Genomic DNA, 21,353 nt, shown 5'->3' on the forward strand with positions numbered 1-21,353 from the left:
CAATATCCACAGAAAGTTTTAACAGCCTATGTGAATATTTCATATAGTAATTGTATTTTATTTTTTTAACTGGTGATTAGGACAGAGATACAGGCTTTCACAGACGTTATTGCTGGATTAAATTCTCAACTCCAGAAGATGTTCAGAACGTGTTAAAGAAGGATTCCCACATACTTGAAGGTTCCAAGGTAATGTGCTAATTTCCTTAATGAAGTAATGAGTTGACACTCTGCCTGTGATTTGACACAGTAACATGAAAATATTCAAAGTGTGATTAAGCATTTTGCTACTCAGCATGCTTTTAACGTTTTCTAAATAATTAACACTTCTGTTTATTCCCTTCTCTCACCTCAAGTTGTTAGGGTCGAAGATCATAGAGATACCACAGAGATCACACTCTAGAGACCAAAACCTGCTATGCTAAAGGAATGTGAATGCAGTAAAACCGTTTGAGATCTGCAGTGCAATTAGTTTGTAATTTGCAATACAGGTTTCTGCAGATGGATTCCAATGTCTAATCTGGATGTTGGTTGACAGGGGAAACATGACAAAGTAATGCTAATCTTTGAACTTCAGTGAAATTTATTTTTCTTCAGCCATCATTTCATACAGGAGAAATCAGCTGCCTGCTTTCATGTGTTCAAGATAAAAAAACCCCTCCACTGAAGCTAATTTAAAGTTCTCTCTATCTTTAACATTTTACATGGTAGTGAAGGAAAAAATGTGACACTTTGGTAATGTCAGTGCATGGTATTGAGACAGTGTGTATGGTATTGAGACAGTGTGCATCATTGACTGGTCACTTAGAGCCAGACAACTGTATCCTCTATTTTCACTGCAGCAAAGAAACAGCCATCCCACTGCTTTGCAAATATTTAGTATGCAGTGGTGGTGACAGATAAGGAAAAAAAAACAGTGAGTCAATGGCTGCCCAAAGCCAGTGATTTATTATCAGGTCTTATGTCAAAATCATTAGAAACTTGCATCTAGTGTGTTCCCTAAATTGGGGATTTTCTTACAGACTTATATGTGCTTCAGCTGATCTCGCTACTCAGACCTAGTAGTACAGAGTGAAACCATGAGCAACAAGCAGGCCAGACACGATCAATTCATGCCTTTGAATAATTAATAGGAAATCTTCAATATCCTTTTGACAACTAGTTGCTCTGTCTTGAGACTTTGAATGCTAGGAGATGGTAAGAGTAAAATGAATTGGCAAGAGATTTCAGAGATGTAGTATGCTGATTGTGAGAAAGTGTTTTGCTTGACATGGTTCATACTACTGCAGTGGTCTTCAATGGTTGTGGTTACCTATTCCCATGAAGAACTGAGCTGTGAGTTACAACTGTGGTACAAAAATGGAAGCAGAAATTAAAGACCCCTTAAACTCTGACAAGACAGGCAGTAGTCTGATCTCACATAAATTGTGCTGAACTAGGGTGTTATCTGTATGCAATTACCAAAATAAGTACTAGAAACAGTATAGGTGAGTAGTGTCTATATCCTGTAAATTATTTTGCTGCCTTTTTATTCTTGAAGCTGTAAAATAGCCACATTCATTTAACTGCCTAGGCTTCAAGGCCTATACTCTCACAAGAGGTGCAAGAGCTAAAAGGGTTCTTTATAGTGAAATAAAAAGCAGAAGGCAGACAGCAATTAGCTTCATTTCTTAAAAAATGCAAGCTTCTCTAGAATACACGAGCACTTCTCCCACTTCATTCTAGGCCAGGTTTAGACAGTTACTTTCTATTAGTTCCACTTGAAAGCACAAGCTTTAAAGATGCATTTTGCTGATAGAATCAGCAATTGCTGTGCAATACATATTCAACTTTGCTGTCAGGAAAGCCTTATCCTGGGGCTTATGGAACTGAACCAGTTATAAACATATTTTCTGCTTTCCATATCAGTGTTCTGGATGATCGGAAATGAAAAATACTGAACCTTCTTGACTAGCTAATCTGAATAATTTCCATTGTTTTCAGCTCACTCTCAAACAGCAGACCCGCAGAAGACACAGTCAAAGAAGGAATCCAAAGGAGTGAGTGGTGGAAGGAGGCTTTATTTCACTAAATGTAAAGAAACTAAAATAAAGATTACTGAGAAACTATGAACGAGTACTTTTTTTAAAACAGAATCCAGCTGTTTCCCCTCCCTTGTTCAGATAAACGGTATAGCCACACTAAAGAAGAACTGAATCATAAACACCCCAGCATCTGTTACAGCATAAGACAGTAATTATATACAGCAGGAAAGCTTTTATCAGATTAAGTCAAAGCTTGAACTACCTACAAAAACTAAAGCCGTAGGAAGGAGTCTACATTCTTACCCTGAGATGCTGGGCAAGGGAGAATCAGCAAAGTCACAGAACTTGCTAAGAATAACTAATTCCCTTATGAAATGTTTCAAAGTGGTCTCTACTCCTCCTCTCTCCAGGGGCAGCTGTCCTATGAGAATGGGTGTGTGTACAGATCCGCACAAGAGTTGTGAACTGCTATGTTACAATGCAATCCTCCTATATGTGTCTAATATTAAAAATTCTTTTGCATGAAGTCCAAGCTTGAAGTCCATTTCCCAACCTCTCCAGGAGCAGAGGCATTCAGTCCTTCCTCCTCTTTTTGCTCTCATGCTCATGTTCTTTGGGGCGGCTGCTATCTGAGGGCCGTTTAGAACCACCGTGTTGCTTAGCTTCTTCCAGAAACTTGTCCAAACCAAATGGATCCTCCTCAAATTGAACTGGTCCATCTCTGCCCCTCCCTCTGGTGTTACGATCCGAGTTAGAAAATTCTTTGTCAGGAACAAACCTGCAGGAGAAGGTGATACTCAGCTGAACAACTTCAGAGTAGTAATTAAGAATATTTCTTAACTTTGTTTTCTTACCTGTTGGTCTTGATTCGAGCTTCTAGATCATCACCATACATGTCCTTATCCACATTTTTACTTGGCCTGTAGATGTTTTGGGCCATATCTTTGCCACTTCTCCAAGGCTGGTCGTAAACATTATAAATTTCATCCTCTCCTCCAGCAAAGCCACTGTCCATACCCTGTGAAGAACAGCAGAACACTACAAATGAGACTGCAAAACTTCAGCTAACTTATTTTAATGTCAAAATACACTGATGGTGTTACTCAGATACACAAAAATGGTATTGTGTGATTTACTATTGATTTCAAATTATTCCAAGCACTTAATCAGGATATGAGTGGGTTTGGGTCTGGGATGAAGTCCAAAGTACGTAACATCAGTCCTCTTCCAAAGAGCAACAGGAAGGATTATAGCCATCCATATTTCAAAATAATGGATCGTTTCAGTCTACCCTACAAGTACAGCTGTCTACTAGCTAAGTAGCTATGTGTAGCTAATGTGTATTATTCAGAATTTCTGGAAAACGCGACTTCAGCTGACTGATCCAAATCACACAGAGACGTAGAAGTGCCTGCTTGTTCGTTTTTAATTCATCAGCTTTCCCTTCTGCCTGCAAATCTTTCATTGGAGACATGAAAAAGAATGATTGACAAACTGCAAGTCTATTCAGGGACTTTCTGAAGCCTAATCTACTTTTTCATCTCTGAATAGTATAAAGTTCAGGGAAAAGAAATATCACTGTTAACTATTTATATCTTGCAAAGCATTATTAACATAAGCAATAATGGGAATAGAAAGTATTTACTTGCTCCTCTCTGAAAGCAGATTTCCCTATTCAGTCAGTACATTTGTACAAGAGAAGAAAATGAGGTCACTGCAGCTTGAAGGCAAAAATAATTTCTTTCTCCCCACTCCCCAGTGAGAAAAATAACAACACTTTAATCCAGTTATACATTCAGAGTATTACATTTTTTTTTGCTAAGGCTATGGATAAAGGAAATTAATAATTTCCTAACCAGTTCTGTAGAGACTTCTTTCAGAGTGTATCCACACCAACCATAAAAACAGGCTCACTTTAGTATTCTACCCATACCCACTAAGGAAGGATGAGCATGTTCTCATAGAAAGCTACAGAGCTGTGAAAAGATATTTACCTTGCTCTGGTTGAACAGCCTCTGGTCATATTGGATTTCATTGGATGGCCTGGGGTTGGGTACGCCTAGGGCAATAACTTCACTGATATCTCTGTTCTCATTTCTCTGCAGCTTTGACCTGAATTAAAAATTTAAAGTTTTATTAGGTCAGTAAACCATACTTGTTGACGTGCTCAATTGCAACCTGATCCTGTATTAGTTGCTAACCATTTGCCTCAGGAGCCGGATTTTGACTGTTGCCCTTCCTTACAAGGTAACATTTAAAAGTTGTCTCCTGGCAAAGGAAACATTTGGAAAAGTTATGTTCAGCTGGGCATGACATTTAAATTTGCTTTCCACTATCCTCAATTTACATCAAGCTGACTTCGTCTAAAATGTCATATTTGTTTTTCGCAAGAACCAGTGTAGTAGTTACATTCTGGGAAGGCCAAGCAATCCAATTTTAAGATATTAGAGATTTTAAGCCTCCAGAAACCATTTGTGCAGAAATCTCACTGGCTTCAGCAAACAAGATACTTCACCCTACATTCATAAATCTAAGCTTACTTTAAATTAATAGTTTCGAGAAACAAAGCCACCATTGATACTCTGGTCTCATCGAAGTTATAGGATCAAGGTTTCAACCTTTGCTGTCAACACTTTAATTAAATCTGAATATACTGAAGTTCTGCTAAAAAACCCTCCACCCAAAACCAACACACCACTCCCCCCTTTCTCATTCATGTTGAAAATTCTACATTGAAGAGAATACTGCAGTATTTTAAGAGAGTAATAACCTTCCGTACAGTGAACGAACTGTGCTTCATAACAGTGAATATCTCCACAAGGTACAATTCAGGCACTTACACTGAGCAGAAGAAAGCCCAGTGTAATAGTCTCCCTAGTGGGAAAGCCAGTGCCAGTACAGGAATAAAGCAGCTTTTTCTTGTGACTCACCTTTTGTCAGGGGCTGCCCGGGAAAGATTTCTGTCATGCTGCCTCTCTTTGCGCCGGTCATGTCTGATTTCGTCTCTTTCTCTAGCTTCTCCATCCTCTGAACAAATGCAAGATTGCTCATTATAGACAAATATTTGAAGTTTGAATTAATTATGCCACAGACACTGGCACAGTAATTCTATTCAGTATTCTTTTACAGAAGAGTAGTGACACTTACCACTGTTTAAAATGTTACACTTTAAACAAACTAAACACATGGAACACCACAGGTTCTTGTGCCACAAGCAATTGACTGTCCTTTACAAGAATCAAAGCAGACATATCCCAACGTCTGTGTTTTCCCAACCTTTAAAGGCTTAGAATACTTGTCTGTCTAAGAATTAATATCCTAAAACACTTACAGATCATTATATCATAATTTAAGTGTAAAAATATTGTTCAAACACACAGGGATTTAAGTGCTTTGAAGAACATTCTGTGATGCAGTATCAGGAAATCACTCAGGTTGGAAGGGAGTCTAGTTCACAACCTCCTGCTGAAAGCAGGATCAATGCTGAATTCAAACCAAGTTCTTCAGGGCTTTTCACACTCAAGTGGGGAAAACCTGCAAGGATAGAGACTGCCAGACTTCCTAGGCAACCTGTTCCACTGCTGCTTGTCCTCATGGTGAAAATTGTTCTTCTCTCATGTAGTTGGAACCTCCTGCTTCCACTCTTGATCACTGTCTCATTCTTCCACTGTGCAGCTCAGTGAAGACCTCTGATAATCTTGTAGAGATCACTGTGGTATGATCTTGTGGGAAAGCTCCCATTAGCTGGCCCCAAAGCCACATCTCCTGGCAGAACAAGCTTCATTCTCTCAGCATCTCCTCAATAGGCAGATACTCAAGCCCTCGGACTATTTGGATGGCCTTCCACTGAACTGACTCCTGTTTATCAATGTCTCTCTTGTACCTGGAGGCCCATAACTGCACAAAGTATGCCAGACGCAGTCTAACAGGTCACCACTACAAGGAGATTATTACTTCCCTTGACCTACTGGTTACACTCCTGCAGATGCAGCTTCACATGCCCTTAGCTTTACTGTTGCCAGGGCACACTGCTGCCTTCTGTTCAGCATATTGCCACTAGGACTCCTGGGTCCTTTCCAACAGAGTGGCTCTCTACCTTGCCAGTCCCCAGCTTGTTGGGAAGAGGTTAGTACATCCTAGCTACAGGGTTTGGCATTCTATGACCATATCCCTCCACCTTCTAGAGAGACCATAACTCACTCTCTCATCATCTTGATCTTTGAAGTGTAATTTCAATCAAAGCATAACATTTATCACAATGGTTACAATTTAGTTAGGTTAGCAGGGTTTTTTTGGGCTTAGTGGCCAACAGAACTACAGTTCTGCAAGACTAGTTATAACAGTGCAGGAAACAGAACATCGCATTTACCACCTTTGAAAACTTAAAAGATGGTTTAGTTCTTCTAAACAAAGTTGCCCTTCACCTGCAACAAACTTCTAAAAAAATAATTAGTTTAGAACCGTCTAAGAAAGCCATCACTTGCACTGCTGCATTAATAACTCTGAAATTCTCAATTGTCCTAAACCTGTATACAGCCACATACTGCTGTGAGGTCCAAACCTGGATTCCATCAAACCAGCCAGTCAATTAACCAATCGAGTGAAGACATGAACAGATGTCATGCTTAGAAATTTCAGCTGGAATTTAGATACTGTAAGTTCTCGGGTTATTGCTCCCAACCCACAATGCAGAGTGTTAAAAAAAGCCATTGCATCCTAATAACACAGAAATGTACCTTTTTCAACATGGGTTTTGATCCCTGCTCTTCTCTCCCTGGCTTTCTGAGCCATTTCTCGGAGCTTTTCCTCATGTTTCTCCTTTTCCTTCTGAGCCATCTTTCTCTCCACCTGGGCACGCATCTCTACTGCCTCACGAGCCTGCACAAATAAGACACGGTTAAAAAGACAGAAAGCCTAGCACACCTGGGAGACAAGCAGATCTTCTGTCATGGAGTTATCCAGTAAACAGGACAGAAGCCAAAAGAGGAAGCTTAAATCCGGACAGCCATAGCAGTTAGAGCTGAGAGAGAAGACATGTGACTTCCAATAACTTAACCCACAATGAGCCACTGATTCAGAGACAGTGGGGATAAGACCTTTAGTCTTACGTTAACCAGGAAGCAGGACAAATGAAAAAGCTATAAACTATTCACAGTTGATTTTCCCAAGGAAATAAACATACAAAGAAGGTAAAACGATATGGAACAAAACAGTTTAAACAACCACCTGACCTTTCTGTCAGCAATGTAGAGCGCCTCAGCAAGCTTGGCAAAGTTTTCATTAATATGAACAGTCTGCAATCCTCTTCCATCTGCAGCCAGACGCTTATCTAGTGGAATGGTGTAACCCTACAGTGAACACAGAGAGGAAATTAATCACAGAAACATTATTTGTAATAACAAGTATTATTACATTTATGGTTTAAGAAAAGAAAAACACATACAAAACTCACAGGCCATCATTAATATGTCTCAATGGATCTCCTTTTTATATGTACTTCAAGTTCTTACCAGATAATACTAAGCTTCACTCCAATTCCACATTCCCAAATCTGAATCAGTTTCCCTTCAAGTTTCATCTTTGGATAAAAGACAGTTTTTGATTGATAAAGTCCACTCTTTACTCTGTGTTAAGACCTAGAGATAATAGCTTTTCCAGTCTCTAAGCTGTTTTACCATTTTTTTGCTTAAAAATCATTTTACCTAAACAGTTTTCATACCTCTTAAGAGGTTAGATGATTCAAAAAGAGAAGGTAAAGGGCAAGACTACAGCAAAAGTAAGACACACTAAATGCCGATTCCGCTTTCAGAAGCTGAAACCTAAAATTACTTATAAATGTTATTTTAAGATTCTTTAGCGAGCTCTACAAAATTTTTGCTTTGGTTTTACCATCTGTAACCTAGAATTTGATCTTATAATTAGCACCAGTCCCAGTTAGACAGCTGTGTTGGGGTAAGGAAAAAAAAAAGTAACATCCAAGCATGCAGCTTTTCCTTCCTCCACTTGAAGAGGCTGCCTCAGGACAACAGCTTGGTAAGTTTCAGAATGATTAGACCAGTTACTGCAGCAAATTAATAAATTAATTCTCCCCTCTCTCTGGGCATAAACTTAATGGCTTATAAAAATCAAAGGGACAAGACTTACCTACTCAAACAAGGAAGAAAAATAGCTAAGCTGACTAGTGATGAAAATTAATTAATGAAAGAATTCAACAAGGAAACTTTCCAGAAATGTGGACTGCAGTATTAAAAAGAAACACGCTTGGGTCTCTGATACCTTTCTCTTTTTCAGTTTAGATGGCTTTACTTGTGAACTCCAGAGATTTTGGTTTCAGACTGCACTATTATGGGGATTTTAACTAATGCCATTTTTTCCTCTCAAAATTTATAATCTCTGCCAGGAACTAAAACATTTTCCCTCAGTTCTATACTCCTCTCAATTTGACAACCCTTATATACCAAACAGAAAAAAAATGAGCTGTACAATCATGTGTTCTCCATGCTGGAAGCCAGCAGTCTACCTAACTCTAGAGGTTTAAAACCAGTATTATTCAAGCATAAATCATTCAATGAAGTTTCCCAGGAGGGTGCAACATTAGAAAAATAAAATTGCAAAAACATAATTACCTTTGCATTTTTCCAGTTTGAAATGCATGGAGGAATTTTCCACTCTTGCTGCTCTTTCACAGTCATCTGATTTAGGAGAAGAAGCAACATTATCTTCAGATTTATAGCAAAAGGAAATACTGTTTTCTTTCTCAAAGGCAACTTTAAAACTATCAAAATAAATTAGAGTAGAAAGTTCAGGACTCCACAAAAACCCAATTCTTCTTAAGCAGCAATAAGATGACAGAATCAAGGAATAGTTTGGTTGGAAGACACCCTAAAGATCATCTAGTCCTAAGCCCCTGTCCACGGGGTTTATTTCTGCACTGTACCTTTGCCAATACTGAATAAAGTCACGACAGCTCTTCTGCCATCTTCTTAAGCTTTCACCAAACAGGCCGTAACTCACAGCCAGCTTGTTACCATTTGCACATTTGGCAGCTGTTCAAGTTGTAGCAAACTGATGAACCACTCACATTGCAGAAGGAGCTAATCCTTAATGACACACGTCAGTGTTATCACGATTAGTTTAACAGTGTTGTCTAAAAGCAAGGTAAGTGTACGAAGGCTAAAGCCTCAGTCCTCAGCCATGCCATGAACAAATTCAACAAGCAGCCCTGTATAAAATCTGAGACATCTACTTAAGCTTTGACAAGATACGTAAAACAGCTATGTAGAGAACTGCCCAAATGAAAAATTAAAAACTAACAAAAAGACTGCACCAGGCATGAAGTTTATCAATTAACATCACATTAAAAGACAAGTGAGGAGGAGGTGCACAAAAAGAACCAGATCAAAGCAGAACTTGTGAACCATCTAAGGATTCAAAACTGAGATCAGTTATGACATTTCATACCTTTCTACTAGGAGAGTGCATTACAGGTGCTGGAGGAGAAGGTGGTCCTCGCGGAATCTTCTTGTTAATTCTGAACAATTAAGAAAACAGTTACAATTACAGTCAGCACGTTGCATGGAAATACACTTCAGAATCTTCTATTTGCTATGAATAAGTTTTGGATAGTTACTTGAATCTTGGAGGCTCCATAGGGTCCTTCTGCATTTCCACCATCCGAATAACTCTCTGTTTTGCTCCGGAGTTGAATGCAACGCCTTGCTGAGATGGTGTGTATCTGAATAAAACAAAGTGCTCAGTTCTCTGCACACAGCTAGATATTCCTTTCCCACCTCCACTGTTACTCAGTTCACTACTCTAGCTGCCTTTTCAGTTTATCCACACCAGTTTAAGATTTCTCCGATGTGAATATCAGCAGCAGGTAACTGCACAGATGATACTGGACTGAGTGCAGAGACTTAGTTACACCAGACAAGAAGGTAACTTCCCAGGGCTATATTCTTCTATTTCAATCTAGATTCTGAAGTAGAAGAAAAACTAGAATAGTACACACAGCCTGTCACAATACTCTCTACCTATGTATGTGAAGCTCTGGTAACTTCTTACTGGTTAGTAAGAATCTCCTTACATACTTCTTTTCAGGATTCACCTCAGGCCAAACGTAACCCTGCCATGAAATTTTTCTGTATTTGAAAGAGAAACTCATCATAAATGAGTATCAGTTTCCTTGTAATTCTAATTCTTTCCAATTGTTCATTTTCTATGAAGGAAGAACTTTGTAACGTGACTTGTCTTGACTTGAAACTCACAGTAAATACTCTGTTTTCAGGTAGCATCATTAAAGTGATCCCTGACAAATCTGTATTTTTTTGCTAAAACAATAACCCCTCCACAAAGTGCCACAGCTCATGACTTGAAAGACTTATTTCTGCATGCTTCAAATTAGGTGATCATTAGTGGATTAATTAAAAATATATAAGCCAGTTTCATATTCCTTGCAGAAGAACAGAATTCAAGAGGAATTTCTGTTCTCAGAAATTCAAGGCATATGCCAATTTTAACAAATTTAATGTATCACATCTTCTTACAGACACCAGCACTACATACCGAATGTACTGTGCAGGAGCCAGTTTGTCAGCAGCTCGAACTGGCATGGCTGCTGCAACTTTTTGGGAGACTGATTTCTCCAGGGCTGCTCTTGTCTTCTCTGTTATCTGAAGAAAAAATACCACACTGTGCATCTCATTGTATATGCAAGACAAAGCATACCACTGATAACTACGAACATCAGTGCATACAATACCTCTCTAATTGCCTCCTCATCTGGTCTTTGCAGTTCAGGATCATCCACATTCATGACCTCTTTTGGCACAAGATCTGTGTATTTGCTGTAAATAACCTGGAAGACATTAGATTTTAGTAGTGCTGGTGAACGGAATACACGTACATATATCAAAGGAAATGTTTCAGGCTTAGACTTTACTTTAGGTATTAATTAAAATTCATATAGAACTATAAATGCATTACAGTCACATTATTCAATTACTCCCATAGAACAAGAATATACTCTGGATCCCATTTTACAGACAGAGTAATTGAAGAAAAGAAGCAATTTGATTAAATATAATTATATACATTACTCTCAGAACTGTCATTAGAGACCATTTTCCTGCTTCCCATTCCTACTAGTTTCCTTTTTTAAGATCCCCAAGACAGACAAAACCCCCAAGAATCAAGAATCTAAGTATTTTCCATCATCTGGATTTTTAAATTTCATTACGCTTACTATTTTCTTGAAAAAACAAATACTTGAGAAATCTGTTCTTGACACTTTCCCTTATATAGGTACTTGAGTTTTCACATAACATGCAGTTAGCTTTTAGTAGCTTGAAGTTCCAATTTTATATATAAGGAAAGAACACTACTAGATGGCTACAGGGAAAAATTTATTGAATTGCATTGCTCCACAAGTATCCAGCAAAACAGGAAGTTTTAGTTCAAAGGGTTAAAAGTCCTTAGAACTATTATATCAAGTTCATTATACAGTGCATGTCCAACTTAAAATTGACCTTTAGCCTCAGCATTAATTAGTCACACAAGAGCCATTTTCTGCTTCTCAGCCTTCACTCCTAAAATTTTAATCCTTTGAATTAGTATCAATAATATTCTAGCTTCTCAGATGCTGAATGAAGGACATCTGAAAAGCAGCATTCCTCTAAGGTAATTAAATCTAAGTCCAAGTGTTTTGCTCCATGAAGAACAAAGTATGCTGAAAGGGCTTTAGAGCACCCCAGAAGACAAAAAAAGAAAATAAAGAAATAGGTCCAAGAGGTGCTCTAAAAACTACTGTACACAGAGGTACAAATGAGCTACATGAACTATCTAAACTCTGAAGTATTGCATGCAAAAACAGCAAGCTGACTATGGAAGAAATCTGCGATATAGATTAAATTAGCCTGAAAATACAAATATTTCTGTCGCCATCAAAACTTGATACACTTGCATGTTTTAATTTTAGCCCTTTTGTGAGGTGATATAGAGAGGCAGATGAAGAAGTTACACTTCTTTTTGTTGTTTCTTTTCTAGACATTTATCTTATTTTATTAGTAATGTTGAAATAAGTCTTTCAACACGTCATGAGCTGTGGCACTTTGTGGAGGGTTATTGTTTTAGCAAAAAAATACAGATTTTATTAATCTAAGATAAAAAGGAGACTCAGATTGTTTGATATTGTACTATGCCCCTCCACTACTGTATCTCATGGCAGGACTTAGACATCAATCACATTCACAGTTTCACAAAACACTTGATAGATGCAGTGTCTTGACAGAAATTTCTTAATTTGCTACACATAAATTCCTCTCCTCGACATATTTTGTTCTGTATACCCCAACCAGCCCTGTACAGGGCTCATCAATCCTACGTGTAAATCAAGAATCTACTATCAAGCAATGCAGAATGAATTTTTTCCTTGTCAAAAAATGGTTTCTCCATATGAAGCATGTAACATTTTAGGGATCATTAAAATTGCCTGGTTGTAAGCCTGGTGCACACACCAGAGAAAAAATTGGTGATAAACTCTCAAAGCTCTACTACAAAGGAAAATACATCACAAGTAAAGAACACTTTTGATTATTTTAGTTATATTCATGTTCCCTTGATCTGTCCCATGCTGTGACAGGAGTTCCTTCAACAATGGAACTACTCTCATGTAAATGTTTCAATTGAATTGTCAACCTTGAGAAAAAAGTTGTAGGCAAGTTTTGTGATTCTTTTTTTCACCTTTAACATCTAAGCCACAGCCTTGGGCCACCAAGAACAAATCCAACTCCTGCATGAAAAGTTATCCTTGCCAGAAAAAAGTAATGGACCTAATAGTTCCGTTCTTTGATTTCACTCTCTCTTCTGTCTTCATAAAAACACAGGATGCAATTACATGTCCTTATTTTCCTAATAAGGGGACAGCATCGGTCTCACCAAAATGTATCAATACTGATGTGTTATTTTACCCTGACTTTTAGTAATGTGAGTACAGAAAAAACTGGAAGAATTTACAGCAGCACAAGCGCCAACCACACAGCTAGTGCTGGAAATCTTTCATCCCAACAACCAGACAGAACTTCATCCTCAGATCCATAAGGTCATGCATCCAGGTCTGCCAACATTATCCAGCATTTCATGTCTAGCAGACTTTCTGCAGCCCCAAACAGACTTGTCAGACTATCACATTTATGTCAGTATTTTTCAAGGAACATTCTCTGAAGCAACTGTTTTTTAAATATGTAAGGGAACAGATGCAAGAGAGATGAAATCACTGCAATAGTAGAAACTGCTGACAAGTTATCTAGAGATAGGGGCTGGATGATGGAATGGCTGCCTCTACAAGAAGGCAGAATACTAAATTCAACTTCAAAAAAATCCATAAAATGTAGCAAAAGCAAAATTTGCTTCTTAACTCAGACCAAACAAGTAGCTCATAGAATAGGTTCAAAAACTCCATCTCATTTCTGGCAGACTGCTAAGTATCTATTTCTTTTAGCTCTAAGTATTAAGATTGAAGAAATATTTGAATTATGGCTGCAGTCCTCCGAAAAATGGAACTTCTGTATCTAATCCTACTGATTAGATATCTGTACTATCAGAAGTTCTTAGAGAAAATATTCCACATTATTCAACTCAACACAGATCACTGAAGAACTGCTCCCTATGACATCTCTGCCAGTACTTTCTCCTGCAAAACAAATCAAGCAATAGTAGTTCTGCTGCTTCCAGTGAAATTGTTTCAAATATTTGTTGGAGCCCAGAAAGTCAACTGTATCCTGGGCTGCATCAAAAGCAGCGTGGGCAGCAGGTCGAGGGAGGTGATTCTGCCCCTCTACTTCGCTCTGGTGAGCCTACATGGCTGGAGAGACTTTTTACGAGGGCATGTAGCGAGAGGACAAGGGGGAATGGCTTTAAGCTGAAGGAGAGTAGTTTAGATTAGATATTAGGAAGAAATTACTTATGGTGAGGGTGGTGAGGCATCGATGAGGTTGCCCAGAGAAGTTGTGGATACCCCATCCCTGGAAGTGTTAAAGGCCAGAAGAGATAAGGCTCTGAGCAACCCGGTCTAGCAGAAGGTGTCCCAGCCCAAACCATTCTATGAATCTATGATCTAGTTTTCCCTCAGTTTTACTCCGCCTTGAATCACAATACTTAATCTTTACTCTCAGGATTTACATCCAGCCAGATGCAATGAGGATCAAGCTGACCCAGAAGGCTTAGGTTAGGGAACCCTAATTCTACAGTTCTACAAAGCCTGGTTTTGGAAAAGCCCCACATCCCTTCCGTTTTGGTAAGTATTGCTACCAAATGATAATATAGATATCTTTGTTACAAATGCCACATGGAAAGTTCATGAATGCCAGTACAGATCTTCATGAATCAAACAGGATAAAATGTTAACAGCTTAAATTTAACTCTATCTGTTCTAAGTATTTTCCCAACTCTGAACGAAACAAGGCACAGCAAAAGATTACAGTCACTTTTGCCTCAAGCCTACTATCATATCTAGTTATTTTTCAAAAATACTTAGATTCTAGTCTGAACAGTTCTATTACATGCAAATTAAAAATGATCCTACAAGTAAGTAAAGATGCATTTGACAAGTTGTAAAAAATTAGAGCCTAAGCTCGCTAATTTTTTTTCTTATTTTTTGACCTGCAGCTTCACTAAAAGTGGTATGATTATTATTTCTTGTCTACTTATCTGTTTCAAATTATTTTTATGCTTTGGAAAAAGTAACATTTCTATTTAGCATGAAGTATCACATATTTAGTCATAAAATTCTTCAAATATAATTAATCTTTTAGCATCTTCCTCTTGACAGATAATTCCAGACATTAGATAAAGTCTGATGGAACTCCAATAGAAGTTCCCTCAAAAAAATATTGCCACTGCTGTTGTTTGTTTAGTCTGACTACCTTCTTCCACATGACAGCATAGAGTCCAATTTGCACTCATCTTTTTCAAAGGTACTGCAGTAACATATGAGGCACAGGATGAGGATAAACAAGATGAGACACTTTTTTGACACTCAACAGTGTCTGTTAAATATAAAATCTTACTGGCTATAGAATCAATTTAAAACAACAAAAATTTATCTGTTAAAAATAAATATTTTCCCTGATATACTTAGAATGTTGACTCTGTTTTTTTGTTTGAGAGGTAAAGTTTATATTTTGGCTTTCTCCCTTCCTGAACTGGGGCATATTACATATCCATAAGCTTTGCAAGGCATCCTAAATTAAAGTGTGAGAAATCAAATTATTTTGGAAACAACTATTCATATCTATTAACTAAAACACTCTTATTAGTTAACACTGTGCTTAGATTTTCTTTGGGTTATCCTATTTTTTACAGGAGATGCTTGCTGGAACAAGCAGCTGGTCACACACTTGGTCGTGTCTCAGCAGTTTTCCAGCCTCCAACATCTGTTTAAGAGAATTAAAGTCTAATGTAGTCCACTTGGTTACATTTGAAAAGGTAGATGTAAATACTCTTCAAAGCAGACTTAGAAGACCCAAGTACCCAGGCTCCTCAATACCAGTTAGGACCTCAAGTGTCAGGAAATTGATGTTGGTTCCCATTAGACTGAATGAGAATCTTGCCATCACTGATCTCAGCATAAAACTTTTGGAGTATCACCACTGGCAATACTTTCTGCAGCAATTAAAGAACAATAACAAAAAGGAGCACCAAACAACACTGAAAACAGCCAAAAGCGTCACATGTTAAATCAATAAGACACAAGGTGCAGTGTTCTGAAAGCTGAACTATGTTTTCTGTCTGTTTTTTTTGCCCCCTCTCTCTCTCTCCATGCTGAAATGAGGCTGCAGAGCTGTTTTCAGTTTATTGCCTTCATTGGAAAGCTTGTTTATGAAAACTACTAAGCCATAAAGTAAGTTCTGTGTAGAGACTCTCACCATTTTTGCCTTATCTTTACATTACATGATAGAGAAGAACATAATTTCTATCTGAAATTATTTCAGTTCTTTAAGTTTAAGAGAAGAGGATGCAGTCCATTTGGCTAATGCCAGGCCAATGAGTTTAAGTACATGCAATGTGTACATACAACTTTTCCAAGTATACATGCCAGTTGAATATGTAAAGAAATATTACCTTGTCCTTCGATTGTCCTTGTCGAGCAATAGCATCATATTTTATTTTTCCTTCTGCATCCACCTGAACAGCCAAAGCGTTGGACATTTTCTTCTTTCGGCCCATATCCAATGGATATTGAGCTACATGAATTTCTGGGAAAGCACCCCCATCTCCAAAATCCTACAGAAAAGAAAAAAGTAGTGAATGCCCAAGAGACAAAAAAAAAAAGGTATAATATTTGCATGGATGGGAAATGTGCAGGCAATACTGTGCTACAAACAAAACAAAATTAAGTATTTAACTCACATTAATAATTATTAATTAGAACTTCAAAAATTTACCTTCTGCAATAAAGCAGCTGTGGATACTAAAATTACAAGAGCAGCATTTTTGATGAAGATTTCTGGTGGTTATTTGTTGCTTGTCACACCATAATGAAGTGAACAAGTCAAAAAGGCATTGCATTCCTTTCAAAGCTTTACAATGGTACAAATGTCAAGCGTTTCTTTATTTTGACATGTAAATACACTGAAAACTGGGCCAGCACCCAACAACCCAACAGTCTTACACTTTACTTCCCCTCTCCTACAACATGTTGCTTTAAAAGCATTTAATAAACAGAAAACCAAAAGACCCCTTAAGACAGACCATCCTGGCTCAGTAACAACAAAGATGCACACAATATTGGTACTATTCATAAAACAACTTCAAGCTACTGTTTCAAGTGTAATTCTTTGGAGGAAGCATTTGTTTAAAGCAGTACGAGCATCTCCCCCTTCCTCTGTTGCAATGGCACTGCTTATGTGGAGTGTGGTAACAAAACAGATAAAAGAAGAAGAATGTGTGTCTCGGGCAGATTGATCCCCCTCCATGCTCACCTCATGACCAAGGAGTTACCACCACTGGAACAAAGAGTGGACTGAGGCTGGAAATGACTGAACAGAACACTTCCAAACTGGGACAACATGCTTCTGCCATCTATAAATGCTCCTTGAAACACAGTTTCAGTTATTTAAAGTTTTCCACTGGATGTCCCACATTCAACGACTAGTTGTTAGAGTACTGGCCAGAACAAGTGTCAGTCATGCCTCCATTTTTGGTGGGTTTTTTTGCATAATTCTTGATGTATTGAGAACAGGTTTTGTTTTTTCCAACACTAGCATTCCAGGATCACTGGACAAAGGTTATGCTTTGAATCCATTTATTGCTCTTGAATTTGCATTTGTTTATGAAGCACAAAAGGAGCCCTTAACAGTCTTTCTGGGATGTGTATCAATTTGCGGCCCAGTGATGATAGAAACTCCTTGTAAACCTTCATCACCTGACTTCTTAAAAAATTCTTTTACTAACATTTAGAAAGAATAAGCACTAAAATATTAACTTTGGTAATCAACAGTGTAAGAAGGGAACCCTACATTGGGTATAATTTTTAACATCATAACACTTGACTAAATGCATAACCCACATAAGAATGTTTTCTTTCAGAGAACCACTGGAACTACTATTTGAAATAGATGGGTCACCATGGAACAATGTTGGATCCATCTTTACAAAAATGGGACTCAAACATAAACGAGGGTAAAGCTGCTACAAGCTCATGAAATGCTGGTATTTGGGAACAATGTAGGATCATACATGAAATACTTTAATAAAACCTTAACAGTGTGCCCGGTCCCAAGGGCACTGGCCTGTGACTCATCAGAGCAGGTCTCAGATATTACTCTCAAGAATCATTTCAAAGAGTGCAAGGTTTTTCTGGCTCACAGCGAGAGACTATACTAAACTGGTTTTGTAATCAGAACTATACATCTGTATTTTCCCTTCTACCTTTTAACAGTTCCAGCTGAATTTACATTGAACTGGCACAGATGACACACAACACTGTCCAAAACCCTTTTATCAATAACATAGTTAAACAACACATATCTGACTAATTTTCAAGTTTCCTTCCAACTGTAACAATTTTGGCCCCCAACAGCAGCTCTCTTTTTGAACAGAACAGATAAGAGTGTGATATACATGTGTTCACTTATTCCAGCTATAATGTGGAACATGTATTTAATAAACAGTGACAAAGGAACAACACGGATGTCCTTCTCAGAGGACCTGTGCATTCACAGATTGAAAACAAAAAAGAGCACAGACATATCTCCTTATTACAGTGCAACTGCAACTGCAACTGCAACTCCCATCTCTGAAGGGAAGAATTCTTAGAACATCCTGTTTACCATCACATGTTTTAAGTAACCTGATGAATTAGAACCTCCCCTAACACAAGAATATATTAAGCAGTCTTGAAAACGCTGCACATGATAAGACTTTGCAGAATTCTGTGCTCAGAGTTTATTTCTACTCCAGAAAGTATACTTTTTCCCCCATTAGCGGACACATAACTGCAGTATGAATTTAAACATTTACCTCTAGCACTCGTGGTATCCATCCTTTCCGGTACCCGTACGGGGGAGGTTCCCTTCGGGATGAGACCAGAGCAGTCTGCCTGGATCTTTGAGCTCTAGCTCTTTCTTCTAGTTCTAGCTGGTCTTGGGACAGCTGGGTTGGAGCTGGCAAAAAACTGCACGTCCACAGATAGATGCCAAAAGAGAAGGAGATACAAAGTTAATTCTGATAACTTCATTCGGTGACACTCAACTATGCTTGAACCAACTTCTTTTTAAGTCATGACTTTCTCTACAATCACTCTCTGGAGATTAACAAATAATTTATGGAACTTGAGCATTACACTTCTAAACCTGGGAGCAGTAACTTCTGAAATTACAGGGGCAAAAGCGACGTGTGCTTTCCCAGGATTCTGAAAGATTGCAATAACAACGAATGCTAAATTAATCCACGTTCACATTGTGTTTGAACAGGAGTGTGACTATGCCTGTTCTCCAATAGGAATGACACATACCACCACCGTGTGCTCTTTCCACCCTACGGAGAAGAAAAAAAATACGGCCCTAAACCCAAGGACTCTCTCTTTTCTCAAAGCAAACATCCTCAGAAAAATCTGTCAACAACCGCCCCCTCAGCGCCTGACATCTCCCGGTCAAACACAACAAGTCGGACCCCAATTGCTTGACTTCCTGTTTTTCAGCTCCTCTGCTCTACGGAACCCTTCTGCGCATTTACTAAGGAAGCGCCCAGACAAACTCGGCATTCCGGGACAGCCACTGGAGCTGCGCTCCCGAGCCCTGCGAGGGACACGGCAACTCGTAACAAAGACCGCTCGCCCTCTGAGTCCGTGAGGGAACCTGAACAAAACCTCACGGACCCGACGGAGGCTGAGGGGCTCCTTCCTCCCGCAGGGAACACGCGAAGGAGGCAGAGCCCTCAAGCAACGACACTACCGAACAGCCGCTCCCACCGGGGCAGGGCGAGGCGGCTCTCCCAGGCCCTCCCCGCGGCCCCGGCCCGGCCGGTGGGCCCACTGCCCAGGAGAGGCCGCGGCCCCGCGGCGCGCCCCCCGAGCGCGGCCCCTCCCGCCGGCGGAGACCCGCAGCGCGACGGGGTAGCCCCGGGCCGGGCGGGGGGCGCGACACCCTCAGGGCCCGGCCGGGCCCGCGGACCCACCTGGTGAGCGCCATCTTGGCCTCCGCTGAGCGCTCCGCACCCGGGCCAAGAGTGGGCCAGCTGCGCATGCGCCGGGCTCGCAGCGCGGCCCTGGGAGTTGTGGGATTGTGACGTCACTCACAGCGCGGCGGTGCACGGGCGGGCGGGCCGCAAGGAATCCTGGGAGGTGTAGTTTTACAAGAGCCCCGTTTATTCCTTTCAGCAGTCCCGATCAGCGCTCCTGTGCTACTCAGGCAGTATCCAGTAAATTCAGCAACTTCACAGTTCATCCAGATGAAGGTGTCCAAGAGAAAAGCAGGAAATACAGAGCAAACAGATTGAAATAAAATTTCTTATTCTGATATCTGGTACTTGGAAATCATTGGATCGGGACATGGGACAGAAGGGAAGAAGAGAGATTGAAAGTGGAATAAAACATATTGATTTAAAATAAAAGCTTCTGCATTAAATACCAGGAGTTGTCTATGTTAAATGGGCATTTGTATGTTCCACAGGAGTTTTTCTTTAAATCAAGTCAAGAAATGGACTCTTTAGAGGATAATTAAAATTTGGAATATGGAAAAATACTTCTCAGGGAGTTGTAATAGATGGGAACTAGGTGGAGCTTTACACGGGCAAGTTGCTATTTGTGTTGAACGGGTAGTGTATGTCACCATACATAACCAGAGACATTTACTTATTAATTAGTAACTGCCATCACTGCGTCACATCTAGTGAAGCAAAGGGAGTTCCACTGGTCCAGGTACGGTTCATCTAGCTGAGAAACATGAGCCAGTCAGAGAAGAAAATGTAGAATGATTAAAGAAACAAACATGGTCTATTGGAAATTTAAAAAATCATACCATAAGAGGCAGGAAGACAATAAGGCAGAGTAAATGTCTGTCTTGCAGTCTTTAGTCAATTTGTCTGTCTCATCATCTAATCTGCAGGGCAGACTAGTCCTGCAGGCTAAATTAATCTGTTACAATTTGTAGTTGAGGGGAGATTTGGAGGAAGGTAAGGGCAGTCCTCTTGCAGTCTCTCTATACCAAAACTCATAATCTCCAGTGAGAATCAGACTTTGGCTTAGTATTGTGGTGACAGCAGCTCTGTCATCACCTCTGTGAATGACAGATACTTCCCCTTCTCTCCAAGACAGCTGGCCTCTTACGAGCACTTTAGATGAAGCTAAAGATACAGGAGCTTGACACATACCATTTATCAATAATTTTCGTGAGCGAAACTCATCTGTCATCTCTTTTATCCATTTCTGTCAGTCATTTAGTAACAGAATTGCTGTTGTCACATCTGGCAATATTGCCTCCTCATTCAGGAGCCTCAGCTCCGCATCAGAAGTTGCCAGGGCTTCTGTCTCTGTGGAAAAAGTACATTTTTTCCCTCCTGCTTTGACATTTCTCCTTCTTCCTTTGATGTGACATATTTAATTCTGTATGGCAAATATACAACACAACACAGTTTATATGACAACCACGATACAAATTTGTTTAGAAGGTAAAATTGTAGGCGAGCAACCTGCTTCAGCTCCTGCACTAAGGTGTTTCTTTTGTTTCTTCAGTTTTACAGCTTGTTCTGAGAACTGTGCACTCCCTTTCTCACTGTGGGCAGTGAGCTCTAGGTACTTGCAGATGTTATAGCTGTCTGGCTATAAGCAATGCTG

General features: G+C 39.4%; 1 protein-coding gene across 1 annotated transcript; it reads right to left on the reverse strand.

Moving 5' to 3' along the window:
• Positions 1-2,039: 2,039 nt before the first annotated feature.
• On the reverse strand, positions 2,040-19,766 carry SNW1 (SNW domain containing 1). The gene is made up of 14 exons (XM_027720027.2): positions 19,697-19,766; positions 18,542-18,695; positions 16,142-16,303; positions 10,785-10,880; positions 10,589-10,695; positions 9,654-9,758; positions 9,485-9,554; positions 8,650-8,715; positions 7,255-7,371; positions 6,760-6,901; positions 4,954-5,050; positions 4,018-4,135; positions 2,878-3,041; positions 2,040-2,801 (listed from the first exon to the last, which is right to left on the reverse strand). The coding sequence occupies exons 1-14, from the start codon at positions 19,762-19,764 to the stop codon at positions 2,597-2,599; spliced, it is 1,671 nt and encodes a 556-aa protein (XP_027575828.1). The 5' UTR covers positions 19,765-19,766; the 3' UTR covers positions 2,040-2,596.
• Positions 19,767-21,353: the final 1,587 nt, after the last annotated feature.

Source organism: Pipra filicauda, unplaced genomic scaffold (assembly GCF_003945595.2).
Source record: "Pipra filicauda isolate LSUMZ 115617 unplaced genomic scaffold, ASM394559v2 scaffold75_size2874737_pilon, whole genome shotgun sequence".
Lineage (NCBI taxonomy): Eukaryota > Metazoa > Chordata > Aves > Passeriformes > Pipridae > Pipra > Pipra filicauda.

Bases quoted from the DNA above. Each gene is read 5' to 3' on its own strand.
- SNW1 (XM_027720027.2), bottom strand. From the start codon at position 19,764: ATGCGCAGCTGGCCCACTCTTGGCCCGGGTGCGGAGCGCTCAGCGGAG. The intron at 16,304-18,541 runs GTAAATGTTTAA...TCTTTTCTGTAG, and splicing joins GGATACCACGAGTGCTAGAG to GATTTTGGAGATGGGGGTGC. The intron at 3,042-4,017 runs GTAAATATCTTT...TGTTCTTCACAG, and splicing joins GGCTGTTCAACCAGAGCAAG to GGTATGGACAGTGGCTTTGC.